The 20374-nt window shown below is 34.9% G+C and overlaps 1 protein-coding gene and 1 long non-coding RNA gene across 7 annotated transcripts; one reads left to right on the top strand and one right to left on the bottom strand.

Moving 5' to 3' along the window:
• Nucleotides 1-559: 559 nt before the first annotated feature.
• On the bottom strand, nucleotides 560-18529 carry LOC110102784. Of its 5 annotated transcripts, XR_003701957.1 has the most exons (6): nucleotides 18350-18529; nucleotides 18101-18238; nucleotides 3348-3590; nucleotides 2242-2460; nucleotides 2041-2174; nucleotides 560-1202 (listed from the first exon to the last, which is right to left on the bottom strand). It is a non-coding gene; the product is annotated as an uncharacterized LOC110102784 (long non-coding RNA). The 5 variants fall into 5 exon arrangements; XR_003701956.1 differs by having other exon boundaries at nucleotides 560-2174; XR_002303874.2 differs by having other exon boundaries at nucleotides 2145-2345.
• LOC110102783 (L-ascorbate oxidase-like) lies at nucleotides 2095-8865 on the top strand. Of its 2 annotated transcripts, XM_020831265.2 has the most exons (5): nucleotides 2095-2390; nucleotides 3143-3235; nucleotides 3336-3548; nucleotides 4497-4685; nucleotides 7504-8865. In XM_020831265.2, the coding sequence occupies exons 1-5, from the start codon at nucleotides 2121-2123 to the stop codon at nucleotides 8461-8463; spliced, it is 1725 nt and encodes a 574-aa protein (XP_020686924.1). In that variant the 5' UTR covers nucleotides 2095-2120; the 3' UTR covers nucleotides 8464-8865. The 2 variants fall into 2 exon arrangements, with proteins under 2 accessions (XP_020686924.1, XP_028554167.1); XM_028698334.1 differs by lacking the exon at nucleotides 3143-3235 and having other exon boundaries at nucleotides 2364-2449; nucleotides 3345-3548.
• Nucleotides 18530-20374: the final 1845 nt, after the last annotated feature.

The raw sequence follows: 20374 nt of genomic DNA, 5'->3' as shown, positions 1-20374 counted from the left end.
GAATGACCCATTTTCAACCGAAAAATTGTTGATTTTCGAGTAAAAAACAGGTCAATCTCGGGTTGGTGGGTCAAAATCGGGTCAATCTGGGGTTGGCGGGTCAAAATTGGGTTGGCGGGTCAAAATTGGGTCAATTTCGGGTCAAAAGATTAACCCGAACCTGACCCGATTTTTGAAACGGGTCGAAATGTTGAACCCGAACCCGACCCGTTTCGGGTTCGGGTTGACCCTAACCCGAAATTTTTGGGTCGGGTTCGAGTCGGGTTTTCGGGTCGGGTTCGAGTCGGGTTTTCGGGTCGGGTTCGAGTCGGGTTTTCGGGTCGGGTTCGAGTCGGGTTTTCGGGTCGGGTTCGAGTCGGGTTTTCGGGTCGGGTTCGAGTCGGGTTTTCGGGTCGGGTTCGAGTCGGGTTTTCGGGTCGTGTCAAATATTGACACCCCTAATTCAAATATACATTATTTTTTTATTGTATTTCATAACACAACAACAGTCAAAATGGTATCTCAAACAAAACCTTAGAATATAAATACAAGTAAATAAAATACAAAATAAAACTAGAAATTATCTCTAAACTTTGATGGATTTACAAATTGATCCTTGAATTATAACTATCATTCATGGTTTATTCAAACAAAAAAAAAAAAAAAAAAAAAAGTGGACTCAATTATTTCTCTAAAGCTCTCAAGGAAAATTATACACCAACTACTTAAAGCAACAAGATCAGCCACCAACCATCAACAAATTCAGGAGCTTTACAAGCACCATTATCCTCTTCAACAAATCCATAACTAAAATCTGATCAATATAATACTGCACAGGAGACGACCTATTTTTGACCTAATCAAAGCAGTTTTTGTCATATTCCAACAACCCCCACTAAAGAGAAAGCTAGCTAGGTTCAAAGTCTCAACAACTCTGCCGTCCATTCTCCTAAAACAAAGATGTCTCAACAACTGAGTCTAATAGGAATAAATGGCATTTAGAGGCTTAGACTTCCAGTTCTGGCTCTTCTCTAACGACAATTTCAGAATAATTGCACTGCAAAACTACCGAAAAGCTTTGTAGTTGGCTCCTACTGGAGGAGTAATTATTGTGTCCGGACACCGAACGTATCCAGAGATCAATAAAAATGCGTCACATCATTAGACGGTCTGTATAGCTCGATACCCTGTCTGGACACAATAATTTTTGCTACTGGCGATGCCTGACAAGTAACCAAGAACACAGAATATATGAATCGTTTTTCTCTGTTGTGTCCTGTTAAAAGTTAAATTCTCATTTAAATCTAATAAAAAAGATCATTTCTAATATTTTCTAACAAAATCTTTTTAGGTCTGCCTTTACCTATGTAGAAAAATACAAAATAAAAAACAAGGCGGAGCAATAAAAGAGAAATATACAACAATAACATCAAGTCTTACTAGGTGAGGTCAGTTACATAAATCTTTTTCCTTCATTATGTTCTATTATTAAGAGCCAAATTCTTATTTAAATTTAATAAAAAATATTCTTTCTACCTCTATCTTTCTAAGCAACAATGTCGTTGTCAGGTCCCAGAAATATAAAATAAAAATATTTGGTTTTGGTATATTGTGCTTCTACAAGAAGGGAAGCCTCTGTTGAGGCTTGGGTTCTTGGGATTGACTATAAACACCTTTGAAATGCAGGGGTTGGGTATAGATGAAATCCTTTTCAGATTCTATATTGGTACAGTAATTCCTTTTGAGATTCTATATTGATGGAACTTTTGTGGTTGGTTATGCCTTAGTATTTCCTTCTATTATATTTCACTGGGTCCATTGGATTCAAGATGGAAAGGGTCATTTTGTGAATAGACGACTCAAACAAACATTTTTTCTTTTCGCCCGTTAGGTAGCTGCAATGGGGTGAAAAAGAAGAATATATACAAGCATCAAAAACATAGAGCCACCTATGCACAAAAGTTGAGCAGAAGGAAAATAAATGCAAAAGAAAAAAAAACTTGCTTTTCTGAAGAAATCTACTTTCAAAGATCATTTCTGTACTATAAATACTCCACTAACCTTCCATCTTTTTTCCTATCTCCCAACTCTTCTTTGTCCAATGCTCTTAAGCTAGATAAGTGTTAAGTTAAAGCTTAAGTATGGAGAAGAGGCTTCTTTTATACCTGTTCATTGGCTGCACCTTGGTTGCTAACCTGGAGGAATTTGTGGCTGCAAAGGTAAGGCATTACAAATTTGACGTGGAATATATTTACTGGTCACCTGACTGCGAGGAGAGGATGATGATCGGGATCAATGGGAGGTTTCCAGGTCCGACTATTCGTGCAAAGGCCGGTGACACCATTGTTGTCGAGCTCAAGAATAGTCTGCCCACCGAAGGTGTTGTCATCCATTGGCATGGTATCAAACAGGTATGCTTATGTGGTCATACATCAAGTCTAAGCAAATCTCCACTCTTATCTTGCAGTCTTTACCGTTGCTCTAATAATATAAACAAAACTTCAACTATTTTATTAATTAAAAGGAGGTTGCAAGACCAGTTATATATCAATAAGCACTAAACCAATTATAGATAACAGCAACATATCGATTCCACACAGGCTAAATGAATATTTAACTTGAAAAAAGTTGTACGCTGGACACAAACCTAGGATTCTGCTTAAAAATAGAATTCCATTTGAGTAAGAGCTCTTAGTATCTACAAAATCAACATGAACTAGCGCATGATAGTAGAAAAACATGCCTTTCTTTATAGATTTCTTGTTGCAGCTAATCTGAATTTTCTTTTCTCTTATAATTAAAGAATTGAACTTTCAAAGCCAAGCTCAAAATGTTTTCTATGTTTTCAGCATTTGTGCATTATGCACATCTTTGCATTAATGGCTGAGAGTTAGGGTGGTTTTAGGTGACAGGTAGAGAAATTTGTTTAAACGTGTCTTTTTCGAAAGACTTTTGATATGCCCTGAAATTCTCCCCAATCTTCTGTTGAAGTTATCTCCTTTTTTTTCCATTTTGACATTCATATCTAATCTACTTTGCAATTATAAGGGGAAATATCAGCAGCCACTCGCTAATTTTATCCATAAATGACAACAAAAATGATTTTTTGAAATATAAACTACTGCAGAATATGATAGTTCAATTTTACTTGGGATGTTTTCAGCTTGGAACACCTTGGGCCGATGGAACTGCATCGATATCACAGTGTGCAGTCAACCCAGATGAAACATTTGTATATAGGTTTCAAGTTGACAAGGTAAAAAGAATTCTTTCAATTTAGTTTTCCTAATGCCATTGCATCTTGTAGCATATTTCATTTATTCATATACTCGAACTAATAAAAAAAGCACATATAGGCTGGAACATACTTCTACCACGGGCATTACGGCATGCAGAGAGCAGCAGGGCTCTATGGTTCTCTCATAGTGGACAAGGCAGATGGTGAGGAAGAGCCCTTCCACTACGATGGGGAGCTCAGTCTCCTCTTAAGCGACTGGTGGCATGAGAGCGTCCATGCTCAGATGCTGGGTCTCACCTCCATACCCTTTCGCTGGGTTGGAGAACCACAGGTAAGCATTAAAAGGTTACAATTCCTCAGTGCTAAGATCATTCTGCAAGAAGGAAGACAATAATGAGAATATGGAGTTATGATTACCTTTAAATACACTTATAATTACTAATGATATCTTAAATGGTCATTTCTTTCAGAAAAAAACATGCCAACCACTTTAATTTTAATTCATGTCCAAAGTTTCAAAGGGCATAATCATGAAAGAATGAACATATATGAAGCCACAATGACACTGTGCAAAGAACAAGCACAATAACTATTAGTAAACGGAGAAATTAAAAGATAATCAAAGTTTAGGGCGGTGAAGTACGATGAATGCAATGGTAGGGTTTTCAATTTAGGTTTCGTTTGGGACGGCTTTCTTACTACTTTTTAAAACAACTTTCTAGTACAACGAATAAAATTTTTATACTAAAAAACTGCTTTATAAAAAAATAAAAAAGTCATCCCAAACGAAGCCCTAATCAACCTGTACTAGATGCAAGGAAAAAGAAAAACAAGTGCTGGCTGCTTTTGCAACTGATTCTTACCACCAGTCTCTACTACTTTTTGACCTGACACCAACCTTGAAAGAGTCAGGCAATGAAGCTGGCATATGGTCAAAAAATGATAGAACAATTGAAAAGGAAGTGGACCACTTCCAACTTCACGCAAATTGCACCTGCCTAATGTTTTCTAATTATCATAAAATGAAATATTGCGTTTATTAAGGACCTTCCAAAGATTTCTCTTGTAAGCAAATGCTACCTACATATTTAAGTTCTTCACTGCAATTTGTGAGTCTTAGTTGTTATTTTCACAAACACTTAGGTAAATTAGGTCTGATTTCAGTAACTACAATAAAGAAAGAAATGGAAAGGAATCAAAGGAGGAAAATGATATGCAAAAATATTCTCTTCAGGGTAGGATTTAATAACCGTTTTTTAATATATGGTTATGGTTCCAGGCAATATTGGTCAATGGCAGAGGCCAATACAACTGTTCTCTTGCAGCGCACCTCACTGGGGAAACTAGTTCGTGCAAAATCACAAACAACCAGTGCGCTCCTGTTGTGCTCCAAGTTCACCCAAAAAAGACTTACAGACTGAGGATTGCCAGCACAACATCACTATCGGCTCTAAATCTAGCGATCGGGGTAAGAAATCAAAGACGAATAAATATAAAGTTTATGCGATATTTATAGGTTATACGTTATATATCGTATGTCCAACGAGATTTTTAAACAGTTAAAAGTACAAAATCAGAGATGCTATGTACTATGTACTTAGTGCTCAACAGCCAGTTGGCTTCCACATAATCATCCAAAACTTTGATCAACTCAATATGTTCAAATTCATTCATTTATTTATTACTCTTGAGATCAGAATTTGCATGTGACCCAAATTTTAAAATTATACTTACTTGCATATTAAATTTTTTAATAGTTTTAATAAATCCTTAAAAAATATGTGAGATGCTGATGTTTAGACTTAACATCTTTACTTAACACAAATGTATACATAATTATTTCTAAGAAATTCACAAAATTTAGTAATTATATTAATGCATAATACTCATTTATTAATGAAAATAGAAAATAAAATAAAATAAGATTATGAAATGATCATTATGATGTCCATCACACTTATACCTTTATTAATATAGTCCACTTAAAACATAGAGGATGGATATACACGTTTAAGAAAAGAACATTAAATGAGAAATTGAAAAACCTTACAAACAAACATCAAATAAGCACTTCAACTTCTTAGGAGCTACATGCTAAACACAAGAACAGAGTAGATCACACCAGATTCTAAACATTTCTTATAGAAAACGCAAAAGAAAACGGGTAAGAATATTTCCAGCTCTTAATCTCCAATCTAAGAGAAAAATCAAGAAGAATCTGGCTGGAAATCCTTCAAAGATTTTGGAAGGCGTAAGGTCTTGTTAGAGCATCAGCTTCACTTACAACCTCCTTTATTTGTTGATGAGATTTCTATTCTTTTGTATTTTTTTGCAATCTAGTTCTTTCATTCTGAATTGTTTTCTGCAAACTCGTACATGTCCACAAAAATAAACCCTAAGTTGGGCTTTTTCCTTGCACATTCTTCCTCAACTCTTTTGATAGAAAAATAGAATTAGCCTCTATCATGAAATTAGCGTATTTTCCATACATCAAAATAGTGATGATGTGCTCATAAGTAGATAATGCAAACATAACAAAATCCAAGCTCTACTCTCATCTTCAATTTTCACATCCAAAAATAGCTATTTGCATGCATATATGTGTACTTGCCGTGATGTGCCATCCTTCATGTGAAATACAAGCTTTTGTTGCATCAAATAGAGAAGCTTGGCAAATGACTTAATAAGTATAGAGATTCCAATATTTCCTACAAATGTATAATACATTAATCTACCAAATTTTGAAGGGCCAAGCCTCCCAAACTAAGAATTATCAGATCCATCTCATCATCTATGAAATTAGGGAATCATTCCTCTTTAAAGCTTTGAACAAACCCACCCTCTTTGGGCAAAGAGACTCTCATTTACATCTTCTAGATGCTCCCATTAAATGTCACAAACTCATATTTGGTACTGCTAATATAGAGCTTTGATGGAATCATCTCCTCAATTCAACTTGACTAAGTTCTTATACCAGTTTACTATGAGAAAAGTGCCCAAAGCATATCTTTGAGACTGCCAAAGAGAGCAATCAAATTAACCAAGGAGAAACAAAACTAATACCACACACACAAAGATGATTTAAAACTAATAAAACAATAGTAGAAATAAGAACATCATGATTTATTAGTTCAATCAAAAATAACATACATAGGCAAGGAGACAGAATAAGCTATTGCCAAATACATGGATGAGTGTAAAATGAGAAGAATAACAAAATATACCAAATCTTCCTAAAAAACTAATTAGGAGAATAAAATAGATCTCACTAAATTTGGACTCTTTCACAAAAAGAAAGTCAAAGAATAACAGTGAAGAAGAATTCCTCTCTTTACATCAAATCTCCTATAATGATTGCAACTCTAATCCTTCAAATTGAGAGAGGCAAAACTCAAGTAAAGAATGAATCTAGTTCATGATCTCCCTTCTCCCTCTCTGAAAAAAACAAGAAACTGCAACCACAAACTCTCCTCTACTCATGAGATGTTGAGCTAGCAACGCATATAAAGTTGAAATCACTTGACCGTTGCTAATCCCATCCAGATTCAATTAACGAAGTTTAGGATAGGAAAGTTTTTAGGGCTTTTGTAATTTACCCATCCAAGTTTGATATAATCCAACATAAACAACCATAAAAGAGGCTTAGCTGACTGAATATGAAATTGTTAATGCCTTAATAGCTTGTTTTACAGCCCGATACTAAAGAAACAAAAATTGGAAGAAAATATTAAATGATAATATGAAACAACTAAACACAGGAAAATATAATGTTAGGAAATTAATATGCATCACACTAGAAAGAGGTAGTCAAGTTAATTCAACGAACATCGCATGTGAGGTAGGAATAACCGGCCGCATTTAGTCACTGAACTTAGAAAGAATAAAATTAAAATTCTCCATTTCCAACCTGTATTATTTATCATACAAAAACCAGTCTTATGCCATAAAAATGTTACGTGTTCAAGTTGCCAGTAGAATTCCCTGTAAATAAGTTCGGTCTCGAATTAAAAAAACAAATATTATTAAAAAATAATAGATAGGCACGGCTAGCTGAGTGATAAACAGTGAATGGTTGAAACAATTCCGGTAACAATCTTTCATTTTTCCACTTATTCTTAGATAGAAAACAATCTTCACTAGTATCACTCGGTATTGGCAATTTTATTAATATTAATATGCTCTGATTTGCAGCAATTCCTATTTATTCGTACACAACCTACACATCAAAGCTGTATCTGGAAATTTTACTCAATACCATTATCCACTAAATCACATTTAATCCGCAGAATCACAACATGACTGTGGTTGAAGCAGATGGAAACTATGTGGAACCAGTTACTGTGAATGACACGGACATCTACTCGGGTGAGAGTTACTCTGTTATCATCAAAACTGATCAAAACTCATCATTAAACCACTGGATCTCGATTGGTATTAGAGGAAGACTTCCAAAAACCCAAAATGCTCTTGCCATCTTAAATTACCATCCTAACTCCCCGTCAAAGTTACCTTCTTACAAGCCTCCTGTGACCCCACAATGGAATGACTATACACATAGCAAAGAATTTACCTACAAAATACTAGCTAGGCAAGGCACACAAGCGCCGCCAGCCAATTCTGACAGACAGATTGCCCTGCTTAATACCCAGAACAAAATTGATGGATATATTAAATGGTCAATCAACAACGTCTCATTGGTTCTTCCATCTACACCATATCTTGGGTCAATGAGGTTTAACTTGAAGAATGCATTTGACACTGAAAAGCCACCAGAGAATTTCTCAGAAGACTACGATGTGATGAGGCCACCAATCAATCCCAATTCAACAGAAGGTAGCAGTGTTTATAAGCTTAAGTTCAACAGCACTATTGATGTGGTGCTTCAGAATACAAATGCGCTCACTGGGAATGTAAGTGAGATACATCCATGGCATTTGCATGGGCATGACTTTTGGGTACTAGGTCACGGTGATGGAAAGTTCAGAAAAAATGATGTGTCCAAGTTTAATCTGAGGAATCCACCGCTGCGGAATACAGTTGTGATTTTTCCCTATGGATGGACAGCAATAAGATTTGTTGCAAACAACCCTGGAGCCTGGGCATTCCACTGCCACATAGAGCCACATTTGCACATGGGGATGGGCATAATCTTGGCTGAAGGAGTTGAACTCATAAGTAAAATACCAAATGAAGCCCTTGCTTGTGGTATTACAGGACAGGTGCTGATGAATAACAAACGTCACTGAAGGACATATGGCAGAATTTATAGTCAAATGTAAATATCTGAAGTGGTAGGGAGGTAAAGATGTTAAAGAAGAGTGAAGGAAAGGGGGTAGGTGTAGTGTGTGTGTGTGTGTGTTTAGGGGCGCTTGTGGGCTAATGCAGTGATGATGGAAGGCTAAATGGATTTAGATTCAAACGTAAATATCACGTAGTATATAAAACATGATATGAACCATAATGACATATTTTGTTGTTAGAAGAAAAGTTAGGTTGTTTTTGGATTATCCAGTTAGATCGTAAGGAATTTGAATAGTCTAACTATGGGTAAGTTTGATTCATTGTATGTATCTAGAAATAGTTGGATTTCAGAAGTGAGTTCAAATGTTTTTAGAAAAACTAAATGGAATGAGTTAACATTCTTGTAATTAACGTTCAAAAAGGTGAGAGGCTGAGAAATCATGAGTCTCAATCATAAAGGCTGAGAAATCACTTTCAATTTTGTTTGTTTTTTTACTTTCTCATAACAATATAACAAATTAAATAAATAAGATGACGGTTTCAAATATTACTTTTATTTATAATCATAATAAAATAATAAATAAAAATATGAAGATGCATAAAAATGAAACTCATTGTGGTTCAAACAAATACAGAAATTTAGTTAACAAAAATTGAGTTACTGCAAAAGAACAAACTTCAATGTGACTCACATATGGGACTACAAAATAAACACTTATAGTGAAATAAAATTGCCGTAAAAAAAAGGAAATAAGCAGCACAGACAGGAAGAGAGCTAATGGTAGATATGGTCTTCCATTAAGCCATTATTTCAGTTTAATGGAAATTTTGGAGTACAGGATTGGAGAGAAAATTAAAGAGATTAGAATCTGTGTTTGGGTTCAGGGAGTGATCATGCAAGGAGGATTGTAACATACAATGAACCACATCAACATGATTTTACTTCTTTTCTCACAAATTACTGTATAACATAAAAATTGTAGCATACAAAATTAGCTTTGATTTGATTGCACTAAATAAGGCCTTTTGTTGTCGATTCTTGAACCACATCAACATGTGTCAGCTCTTAAGTTTATCTACAATCATCTTGCACATCTGTTATGACAAGCATTAAACCCAAGGTTGTATCTGATAAACTAGTCATTGAAGGTCATCAAATTTTTTAAGTTCTAATAGGACTGGAATTGAGACCATGTTGCATATTGAGGTGCTTTTCTAACCTTCAAATGTTATGGATAAATTTGGCGGTCGCACATGGTAGGAAGTGTCAGTTTACACTTCAAAAAGTGAAAGTTAGGGAAGCCCGGCTTTGAGAAAATTGTTTGGTTCTAATAGGAAAGAGATGCTTCAACTTTTTTGTTTGGTTATTAACTAACCCTGAAAAAATTGACTTCAAATACAGGCACCCAACCATATTTATATACCATATTTATTGTAAGATACATTTTTTAATGTTGTAATAATAGATTTATGATGTATCCTAAACAAAATATAAAACAATAACAATAATAAGCCTTTATCCCACTAGATAGGATCAGTAATATGAACCCTTTTTCGATAATAACATGAATCTTTTTTTTTTTATAAACGAGTACAACGTCCCCAGCTAGTACATGAATCCTAAATATAATATGTTGTATTATAAATGTTACTTACAACAATAAAATAAAAATTTACAAATATTACTAATATAGGATATTAAAGGTGAATTATTATAAACTATATTCATATAGTAAATATAATGTATAATAGAAAGTATAAGTTATTATTTAATAAATCAGAAATTATATTTTATATCATTTCATGATTGCGATACATACTACAATATATTGTATGATGAGGAGGGATAAGTCTAATGCTAAGGAGGAGAATGACTATATAATACATAAAACTTATAAATTAATGATGGAGACTCAAAAGGATCGTTATGGTGAAGGTCATAACTTAGGTGGTAACTTCTTTTGATAGTGGTGGAAGGATTCTGTCGGAAAGAGAGTAATGTGGCTATCTGTATAGATTTAGAGATTGTAGAATTTTTTTACATAAGGGTAAGTAATATTTAGGAGGGAAGGGTAAGAAACTCCATATCTTAAGTTTAGGATGTTTATAAGCTAATGGATATATTCTTAGATCAGGGATTAAGGACTAATGAATTTTATGAATTGTTATGTCGTAACAGAGGCCATAGGAATTATCATTTTTTGTAGTGGATTTTTGGCTTGAGTTTCTTGAGGGAAAGGGGAATTTAAGTCCTTGGGGGTATTGTGGGGTTTATGGATGATGTAAAAAGAAGGGGTGGAGGTGTTAGAGGGAACTTGAAGTTATTGGAGCATAAAATTCAAGTGGGTGGCCGAGATTAGCTTGTAGGAGGGAAATAGTTTAAGTGGAGAAAGAAGACGTGAGAGAGGTTGAGAGTATAGGTATAAATTTACCAAAGTCTAAGAGGATCAACCACTAAACTTTTCCAAGGGACTAGAGCAACAACTAAACATCTTCATAAGCAACGGTATATTTCATTCATTAATAATAATATATGGTTACAATGTCTTACATTTATAGTCTTTGGGCTATTACAATCATTCTCTTTTTTCCTATAAAAAAAATGTAACTAACATGGGAAACATATTGACCAATCAAAAACTGCCACAAGGATCACTAAGCTTCCCATGGTTGGCCACACCATTTATGGAAGAAGAACAACAATAAACAAAATAAAAAATTACACTTTACTGGACAACATTTCAGCTAGCCCTATATGAAAAGAGAGTGGCTTTCCATATTTGAAAATCTTTGAATTTCTTTGGAGGGGATGGCCATATTTGATTGGAGCGTGATTATAACAGATTTTTTGTTGCTTTGAAACATTACAAACATGTTAATTGAATGAGGGGGGGAAGTCCTCAAGTGGGGGAGTCAATTGGTTCTTTATGTTTGTGGGCTCCGAAAATTCGACCCCGGCCTCCACTCGCTTTTCTTTTATCCGGCGAGGGAGTTTTAACGAACTAAGTTCCGAGGTAAATTTTGGAAGGCAGATGGGTTTGTAGATAAGACACTACCCAGAGATTTCGCCCTCATTTTGTGAGGACTTTATGATCTGAGTTCTGGTTTCCTATAGGCGCAAGCCCCTATAGTTAATTACCCCTCCTGATCGCGAGAGAGAACTTTCGATTAAGGCTAGTCGTCAATCAGATACGTATAGAATACGTGTTATCTGTCATATGTAGCAACAATGCGATCGGAAGAGGGAAGTCGATCGAGCAGAGGGGAGGTCGGGGTAGGCGTCGGTTTGGAGAGTAGATCGGCTAAGGTAGGTCTTCCCTTCTCTCTCTCTCTCTCTCTCACGGGATTTGGTCGGGACAGAGAAGGCGACGGAAGGTGGAGAGGGAGGTCGTGGCGCCGGAAGTCGGAGCTCGACGGGATCCAGGCGTCGGTTTGAGGGAGTCCGGCTATGGCTTGGATCGAACTGGGCTTGAGCTTGGTCGGAGGCTTTGATCGTGAAATGGAAGAGTAGGAGTCGGAGCAAGAGAGATTTTCGAATGGAAGAACCGTCCCAAAGGCCTCAACTGGCTTGGTATTTAACGACATCTGTGGTCGTTCGATCGAGGCGAGATCACCGATTTTGAGCAGGATTTCACGGGATTTTGACAGCTCTGGCAGTGATACGAGGTTTCCGGGATTTCTGGTGGGATTCGCGTATTAGCATCGATGCATCCGAGGTATTGAGCGGGATTTCGGGGATTTGCAGCATAATTTTGTGGATTCGTCAGTCAAGGTATAATTTTGAGCTTCTTTCTTTTTTTTGTTTTTTTCTTTGGATTTAACATGCAGGTCAACAATGTTTGAGTTTCATGTGATTATTCCTCAATTGTGAGAACTTCATGCAACTGGTCTTAAAAAAATTATTCTTCATGATTTTAGCTTACATTTTTTAAGCTTGATTGTGTTGCAACCACTCTTTTAGGAAGTTTATGCTCAAAGTTTAAAATGTTTATGATCTACTTAAAAACCTTTTTGCTTGACTTGTCCGTGACTAAGAAAATTTGAATTTCATATTATATATCTACAAAAAAATTGGTATAATCAATATGAATCTCCAGACAAAAAATTTGAATTGGAATTCTGCTTTTAAAATTAAATTCAAGACCATATGAACATCAATTTCAACAAATTTATAATCAAACTGAACGTCTCAATAAAACAAACATGAACCCAACGATTCGAAAGATGATCCAGTCCGAGCGCAAAATGAACCCAAATCAAACACCTGAAGTATAATTGGAAACTTCAAACATTAATTGGATGATCAAATGATCTCCAAATTTGACATGCTTATCGTTGAATCAAGTAGCTCAATAAGCATTGCCTCTTTTTGCAGCAGCTCATTATAATTTATTTTCAATTTGGGTTGTAATGTGTTTATCACTGTAACTATTTCATTTAGTGAATGAATTTGACCTAATATTCCAAAAAATAGGAATTGGCTAGACGTGACACTCAACTTACATATTCAGAATTAAAATAAACAATTCTTGGAAAAATACACCAAAACTAATAAGCAAGCCGATACAGATATGCAAGACAACCTATCTACATTCAACCGTGCCTATGCTCATGTGCCCATTCCCTGTGTGTAGTAGTGATTTTCATTTGCTATCTGACAGTTAGCTCATTAGCGTTTGATTGTAACTGTTTTGATCTCAACTGTTGAGGTCTCTTTCTATGCTTTTACCTATATAATGTAATGCTGAACAGTAAAGGATAAGATAGCAATATGAGAAAATGTTATATCCTGTTTTCGCATTCTCTTCTTCTTTTGTTCGTAACTTTCTGGTAGTCTTAGGGCTGTGTATAGCTGCAGGAAAAGAAGCTCGGCTCAAGCATTTCAACATGGTATTAGAGCCATTGTGCCTTGCGGCGTAATCGACCTCACCAGCGGCAGTATTTGATTTTTTTTTCTTATCTAAGCCATGGAAAATCCTTCTTAATCATCTACCGCTTCCCAAACCCTTCCTATTGTTAAAATGGCAGACATTCTTATACCATCACAACTTAAATTCCTCATGACTAATGCCAAATCTATCCTTAATATTCAGCTTACCACTGAATATTACCCTCTCTAGAAATCTCAAATTTGGAAGTTGTTTACTGCCAATGGGTTTAATGGTTATTTGGATGGTTCTATACCACAACCCTCTAAGCTCATCTCTATAGAAACTGAACTTGTTCCAAACCCTGAATATTATACATGGTTGTTGATCGATCAAAACCTTGTTGACGTGTTTTACTCTACAATTTCATCGACATTCATACCATATGTTCTTAACCTTCAGTCTTGCTTGGAAATATGGCAAACCATTGAACATCGTTTACAATCTACCAATCATTCCCATACTTCAACTAAAAAATGTGTTACATCACATTTCCATGAAAGATAAATCAATGATTTAGTATCTTTTGAAATCAAAAGCAAAGTAGATGCGATTGTGATGAGGACATCGGAAGATCAACAGCTATGATCTGGAGTTTATTTTATTTTTGATGTGTCTTATGTTCCAGTTTATTTTATATTTTTATTTTTTTAATTTTACCCCTAGAGGTGGTCAAGTGGTGTTGTAACCCAAAGGGCATTTTAGTCATTATTTCTTTTCTTGTCATGAGGCCTATTTATAGGCTAGTTCTCTTGTATTTTTAGGATGATAAATGATGAATAAAATTTTAGTTTTCTTTACTTGATCTCTAAGTGAGTTCTTGAGATGAGAGACCCTAGGTGGGTGAAAGCAATACCCGTCAACCTTTGGAGGATTTCAACGTTCGCGGTTCTACGATCTCTTTGTGAGTTCATGGTTCTTTTATTTTATTCTTTTCATCTTCCTCTTCCCTCTTATCCTATACCGTCGGCAATCCCCTCCCTATCTCCCATCAACCACCGGCTTTCCCCTCCCCTTACTCCAAACTCCGACCAAGCCAAATTCCCCAACCCCCACCGCCGGCCACCCCTTGCTCTTTTACCTTAATGTTGATTTAAATCCCCATTAAGACTTTCCTAATTCAATCCACTTAATTTTGAGAAGAGATTTCATCATTTTGAAATTCAAAATTTGAATTTCAAAAACCTTCCTAAATTGATTACACCAAATTAGAAAAGTTTTCAAATTTTAAATCTAATTTACTATTAAATTAGATTGGATTTCTTCGCCTTTTTCCTAAAGTGAGTTGATGTATTAAGGAGCATTAATTTCCCTCCCCAAACCCCTCTTCTTCTATGTATGCCACCGGCCCCCCTATTGATCCCCTTTCCTTTTTTTCTTCTCTCCTCATATTAACACTACCTAATTTTGGATTTGGGATTCAAATTCAAATTACCCTCCCACTAATTAATTCCCAAAATTTGAAATTAATTTCAAATTTTCCCACCCAGCCTAATCCTTGCTAAGCCTCAATCCGCCACCCAAGGATTTTGAATTTCAAATTTCAAAATCATCCTTAATTACTTTCCTAAAATTACATCCTCATTAATTTGGAAGGTTGCCTCATTTAGATTTAAATTCAAATTTGAATTATAAAACTTTCCCTATTAATAACGTATATTAGGAAACCTCCTAAACACATTAAAATCTGAAATCAATATCAGATTTAATAGCAATCCCCAATTAAATCCTTCCCGGGCCCACATATTAAATACAAACACCTCAAATTCTATCTCATATGGCCGGCCCCCTCTCTACCCCTTTCTCTCTCCAATTCGCCACCTAGACCCCCATTAAATCCCCATTAAACTCTTCTTGGATGCTGCCCCAATCAAGCCTCCCATTTGGAATTAATTTGAATCCCAAGGTTATTCCTGCTGCCATTCACAGTAGGAATCCTTGGAAATCTAAGATTTTTCCCCGCCAAGCTATTGCTCAGGCTTCTGAACAAATCCTGTGATCCGTCCAAGGATTCCTAGCCTTACAAGCTGCTGTCCTTGGCCATCCAGCTGCTGTCCAGCATTCCAAGATGGTGTAATTTGCTGTCCAGAATTTCGGAGTCAAGAAAACTGCTGTCCAACATCTTGGACACCAAAAGCTACTGCCCGGAATCTGCCCCAGGCCGCCTACTTGCTGTCCAAAGACTCCAACAAGGATTTGTTGCTCTACAGCCGCCCAAGAATCCGCCAATTATTGTCTACTTCCTCTCAAACTTGCAAACTACCACCAGAGCTTCCTAGAACTTCTTTCTTTGGGTAGACTCTCCCTCCTAGTCTCTTATTTTCCTAATTTATCCCTCATTTATGATTATTATGGAGTCATGAAGATAATGTTAATACTTCTCCGCTAATGCCTAGAAATTAGAGAGTTGATTGAGGGATCTTCTTGTAGAGACTAATCTTATTGTTAGCATTGGGATTTATTGTTGAAAAAATTCATGTATACAATGTTAGATTAAATTGACTGTTTTACGATCTTAACCTCTATGCATGTGATTTAGCCTAAGCTTGTCTTACCGCTCTTTAAGTTTTCTTTTGTCGTTCAAATCAATACAAAAATATAATTATAGTGGTTTCTAAAATTAAGCGTGCAAACTTCCTAAGTTAATCATCCTTGCATGTATGTTTTACATCAGATTGGTTCATTTGGTTCTCCACTGCCTCCCGATGACATTATTATGTATAATCTTAATGGACTGCCAAGCAGTTATCAAGCTTTTAAAACTGCTATACGGACAAACCTGAATCCCCTTAGTTGGATTATTTTTATGCTTTGGTTTGTAGTGAAGAATTAAACTTGGCGGCCGAATCAATCCAAGAGTTATCTATATCATCGTCATCTCATGAACCAATCCAAGCATTTTCCCCTCAAAGGGGTCGTGCTCGTTGTCTCAATTCTCGGGAATGTTCTTACTCCAAGCCATTTCGTGGTCGCAACTCTGCTGGGCGCAGTTCTTCATCTTCCTTTGCATAGATAGAGTGCCAAAATTGTGGAAAATTTGGCCATTCAGCCTTCAAATGTTAGCATTGTGGAGGTCAGCCACTGGTTCAAGCTTATTCAACTGATTCTTCCCAACAGTCCACTGGTTGGATTATTGATACAGGTGCTACTTTGCATCTCACTTGTGATCTGAATTAGGTCAATAATTCCAAATCGTATGCTGGTAATCAACAAGTTTTAGTCGGAAATGGAGATCTTCTTCCAATCACTCACACTGATAAAGGTTTATTGACAACCCCTCACTGTAAGCTTCGTTTATCTTCTCTTCATCTTGTTCCAAATTTAACGCAAAATCTTCTTTCTGTTAATCGACTCACCATTGATAATTCATGTTCTATTGTGTTTGATCACTCCGGCTATTCATGTTCTAAACACATTATCAGTATGAATGCATCTTCTTTTCCAACTGATCCAACTATAGTGAAGCTGTTAAAAATTCAGTTTAGCGCAAAGCAATGTCTGCTAAATTTGCTGCTCTTCAACAACAAGCAACTTGAAAATTAGTCCCACCAAATCCATCTCAAAATATTTGGGATGTAAATGGATATACAAAATCAAATTCAATGCTGATGGTACCATTGCTAAGCATAAAGCATGGCTCGTAGCTCAAGGATGTAGCCAGCAATTTGGTTTAGACTATCTTCATGCATTTAGTCTTATTGCTAAGCTTCCTAATATTAGAATTTTACTTCCTGTCACCACTACATTCAAGTGGAAAATTCTCCAACTTGACGTATCCAATGCTTTTTTGCATGGTAAGCTAAAAGATAAAGTTTATATGGCACAACCTACAGGTTTCAAGGATTCTTTGCATCCTAATTATGTGTGCCTTCTCCATAAATCAATTTATGGTTTAAAACAGTCATCGAGAGAATGGCTTGAGACATTTTCCACTTATTTCCTCAACTATGGTTTCATGCACAGTACAGCCGATCCATCGTTATTGATCTACAACAAAAATTCCATTGTCATTTACATACTTGTATATTTTGATGACATCTTGCTTACAGGCAATAATGATCAAACCATTGCTCATCTTTAAGAAGCTCTATCCAATCGATTTCATATGAAAAACCTTGGTTTTATTTCACATTTTCTAGTCATGCATGTGTTACAATTATCCAATGGTTTATACTTATATCAAATTGCTTATGCATTTGAGATCCTTCGTTGGGCTGGAATGTCTGATTACAACCACATATCTTCACCAAATCCTTCAAAGTTTATCACAAATTCAACAACTTCACCGCAGCTTCTTTCTTCGGCTACTTCAGATGATTTTCGGCTTCACCATCTAAGACACAAGCTTCACAGTTTCTTATGTTCATACCTCTGATTAGGTTGCCGATTTGTTTACTAAAGCTCTTTCTATACCGGTTTCAAGATCTTAGACACAAGCTTCACATTGTGGAACCCAATGTCAGCTTGCGGGGAGGTGATAAGCAAGCCGATACAGATAAGCAAGACAACCTATCTACATTCAAAAGTGCCTATGCTCATGTGCCCACTACTTGTGTGTAGTTGTTATTTTCATTTGCTCTCTGACAGTTAGTTCATTACCATTTGATTGTAACTGTTTTGATCTCCACCGTTGAGGTCTTTTTTTATGCTTTTACCTATATAGTGTAATGCTAAACAGTAAAGGATAAGATAGCAATATGAGAAACGGTCATACCCTGTTTTCGCATTCTCTTCTTCCTCTGTTCGTAACTTTTTGTTAGCCTTAGGGTTTTGTATAGCTGCAGGAAAAGAACCTCGGCTCAAGCATTTCAACAAAAACTACAAGATGAGCAGCTCTCCCAAATCCAAACATCTGACCAACAAAAATAACAAATCCCCCATCTCAATAACTCCTAACAACTGATCTGATGGCAATAGCACAATGAGATCCAATTCTCATAAAAGGATTAAACAAACCACAAACCTATCAGATTCGAAACTCCTAGGAATGCTCCGAGTAATGGCGTTACCTTGCAGAGGCCAGCGGAGATTGGCATAGAACAGGTGAGGATATAACGGCGGCGCCAAGGCGGAGGCGACGGCGACGGCGCAGGCGCACGCTTGAGCAGACGAAAAGTTACCAAATGAGGCCAATATCGACTAATTCGTCATTCCGTAAGAATTTAAATTAAAGTAACCCTGTGGGAAAAAAGAAATAAATATTTCGATATTAGATAAATTAAATATTAATTTTTTTATTTTAGATTTTTTAATTTACATTCACCATACATGGGATTATGAGGAATTTAAAAAGTTATTGTTTATAATATAATTGTAGAATAAATAGTTTAAGATATTTTAAAATATTAGAATATTAAATTATAGATTAAAATAATCATATTTAGATTTAGATTACTTAAATTTATTAAAAAAATTGCTTTACATCTTATAATATAGTTCATCCAACTTAAAATATATTAAATATAGTATAATATAATATATGAATAATTAAATAAATTGAAATTTATTTTTTCAAAATTAACTTTTATCATTAATTTAGGAGATAATTCAATTACTTAAGCATAATAGGAATATATGCTAATTTGCTCTTTTTTTCATTTTAATTTTCTTACAAATTTAATAGATTTAATATATACTATTTATATTTGTTTAAATGATATAACGTTTTTCTATTATAAAAAATAGAATAAAACTTAAGAATTTTCTATTTCAAAATAAATCTTCATTATTATTTTGAGAATTTTGAAGGAATATGTATTTCCTATTATGATTTAAATTTATAATCATAGATTAGAATTTATAAGTTAGATTTGATTTTTTTAGTATGAATGAAGATATTTTCATTAAGTACTATGCAAATAATAAATTAAGATAATCCTCTATAATACATTAAAAGTTAATGAGTTCATTCCTATATCTATATATTTTAATATTTCCATGCAACTATAGATCAAAAAAAAAAAATTTTTTTTTCCATTATACCACATTTGAGGAAGTCATTCTAATTCTTTAAAATATTAACTATTTTCTTGAAAGATTCAGACAATTCCTTAGAAAAAATCTCTCTCTTTTAATGTTTCAACTTTAAAATCATTTTCATCAAAAGTGTTTGAAGGTTCATCATATGATACATAACTTTTAAGATTGGAGTACATAATTATTATTGATGGGACTTCTCTTATCTCTTCTTATTCTACCTACATACGCTACATGGGCTTTACATTGAACATTATTTTTCATCCTCTATATTCTCTTCCTAAGATATGTATAATATGAGTCGTGTTATAAAAGAGTGATCAAGATTTAGCATAATAAATATGTGTTATAACATCCAACTAAAACATTCCAAAAATCTATATACAAGTAAACTAACCAATAAGGGTAACCAAGTAGATATAAAATAGTGTATAAGATTAGTTTCACTAATGTAAGTTGGTAGAAAAACAATAATTAAATAAATGAGCTACTTGATTAGAACAAACAAAAGAAATTTAACCAATTCATCTCACCCAAGTGATTTAAGATATAAGTTATTAAATAAAGTAGGTGTGTGAGTACTTGATTATTAAGCTTAATAGAAATAATTAACACATGTCAAAATTGTGATAATAAAATAACTCAACATCTAAGTCACCCAAATATGTGTCCATAAGATTTACAAGGTGATTAAGTGAGTTGAGTTAAAAAAATGAGTTGTGATCAATTGAAGTGCAATATATAGTATTCTTTATAACTAACTTAGCACATAAGCATAGAAATAGTTGAAACATTACGTAAAGACATAAACCATGCAATCATGCAAGTTAAGGATGCAAGAAAGTAAATCTAATGATAAATTAAAAAACAAAGGCATTGCTATTTGACAACCCACATCTACATGTAATTTAATGATTGTATAGGATTCCTCCTTCCTCTCCTTGAGAAGGTGGAGAGACTGTTATATCATATCTTTTGAAGAGCCAAAGTACACACTTCTTTATTTGGAAAG

Source organism: Dendrobium catenatum, unplaced genomic scaffold (genome assembly GCF_001605985.2).
Source record: "Dendrobium catenatum unplaced genomic scaffold, ASM160598v2 fragScaff_scaffold_1067, whole genome shotgun sequence".
Classification (NCBI taxonomy): domain Eukaryota; kingdom Viridiplantae; phylum Streptophyta; class Magnoliopsida; order Asparagales; family Orchidaceae; genus Dendrobium; species Dendrobium catenatum.
This window is presented reverse-complemented; position numbering and strand designations above follow the sequence as displayed.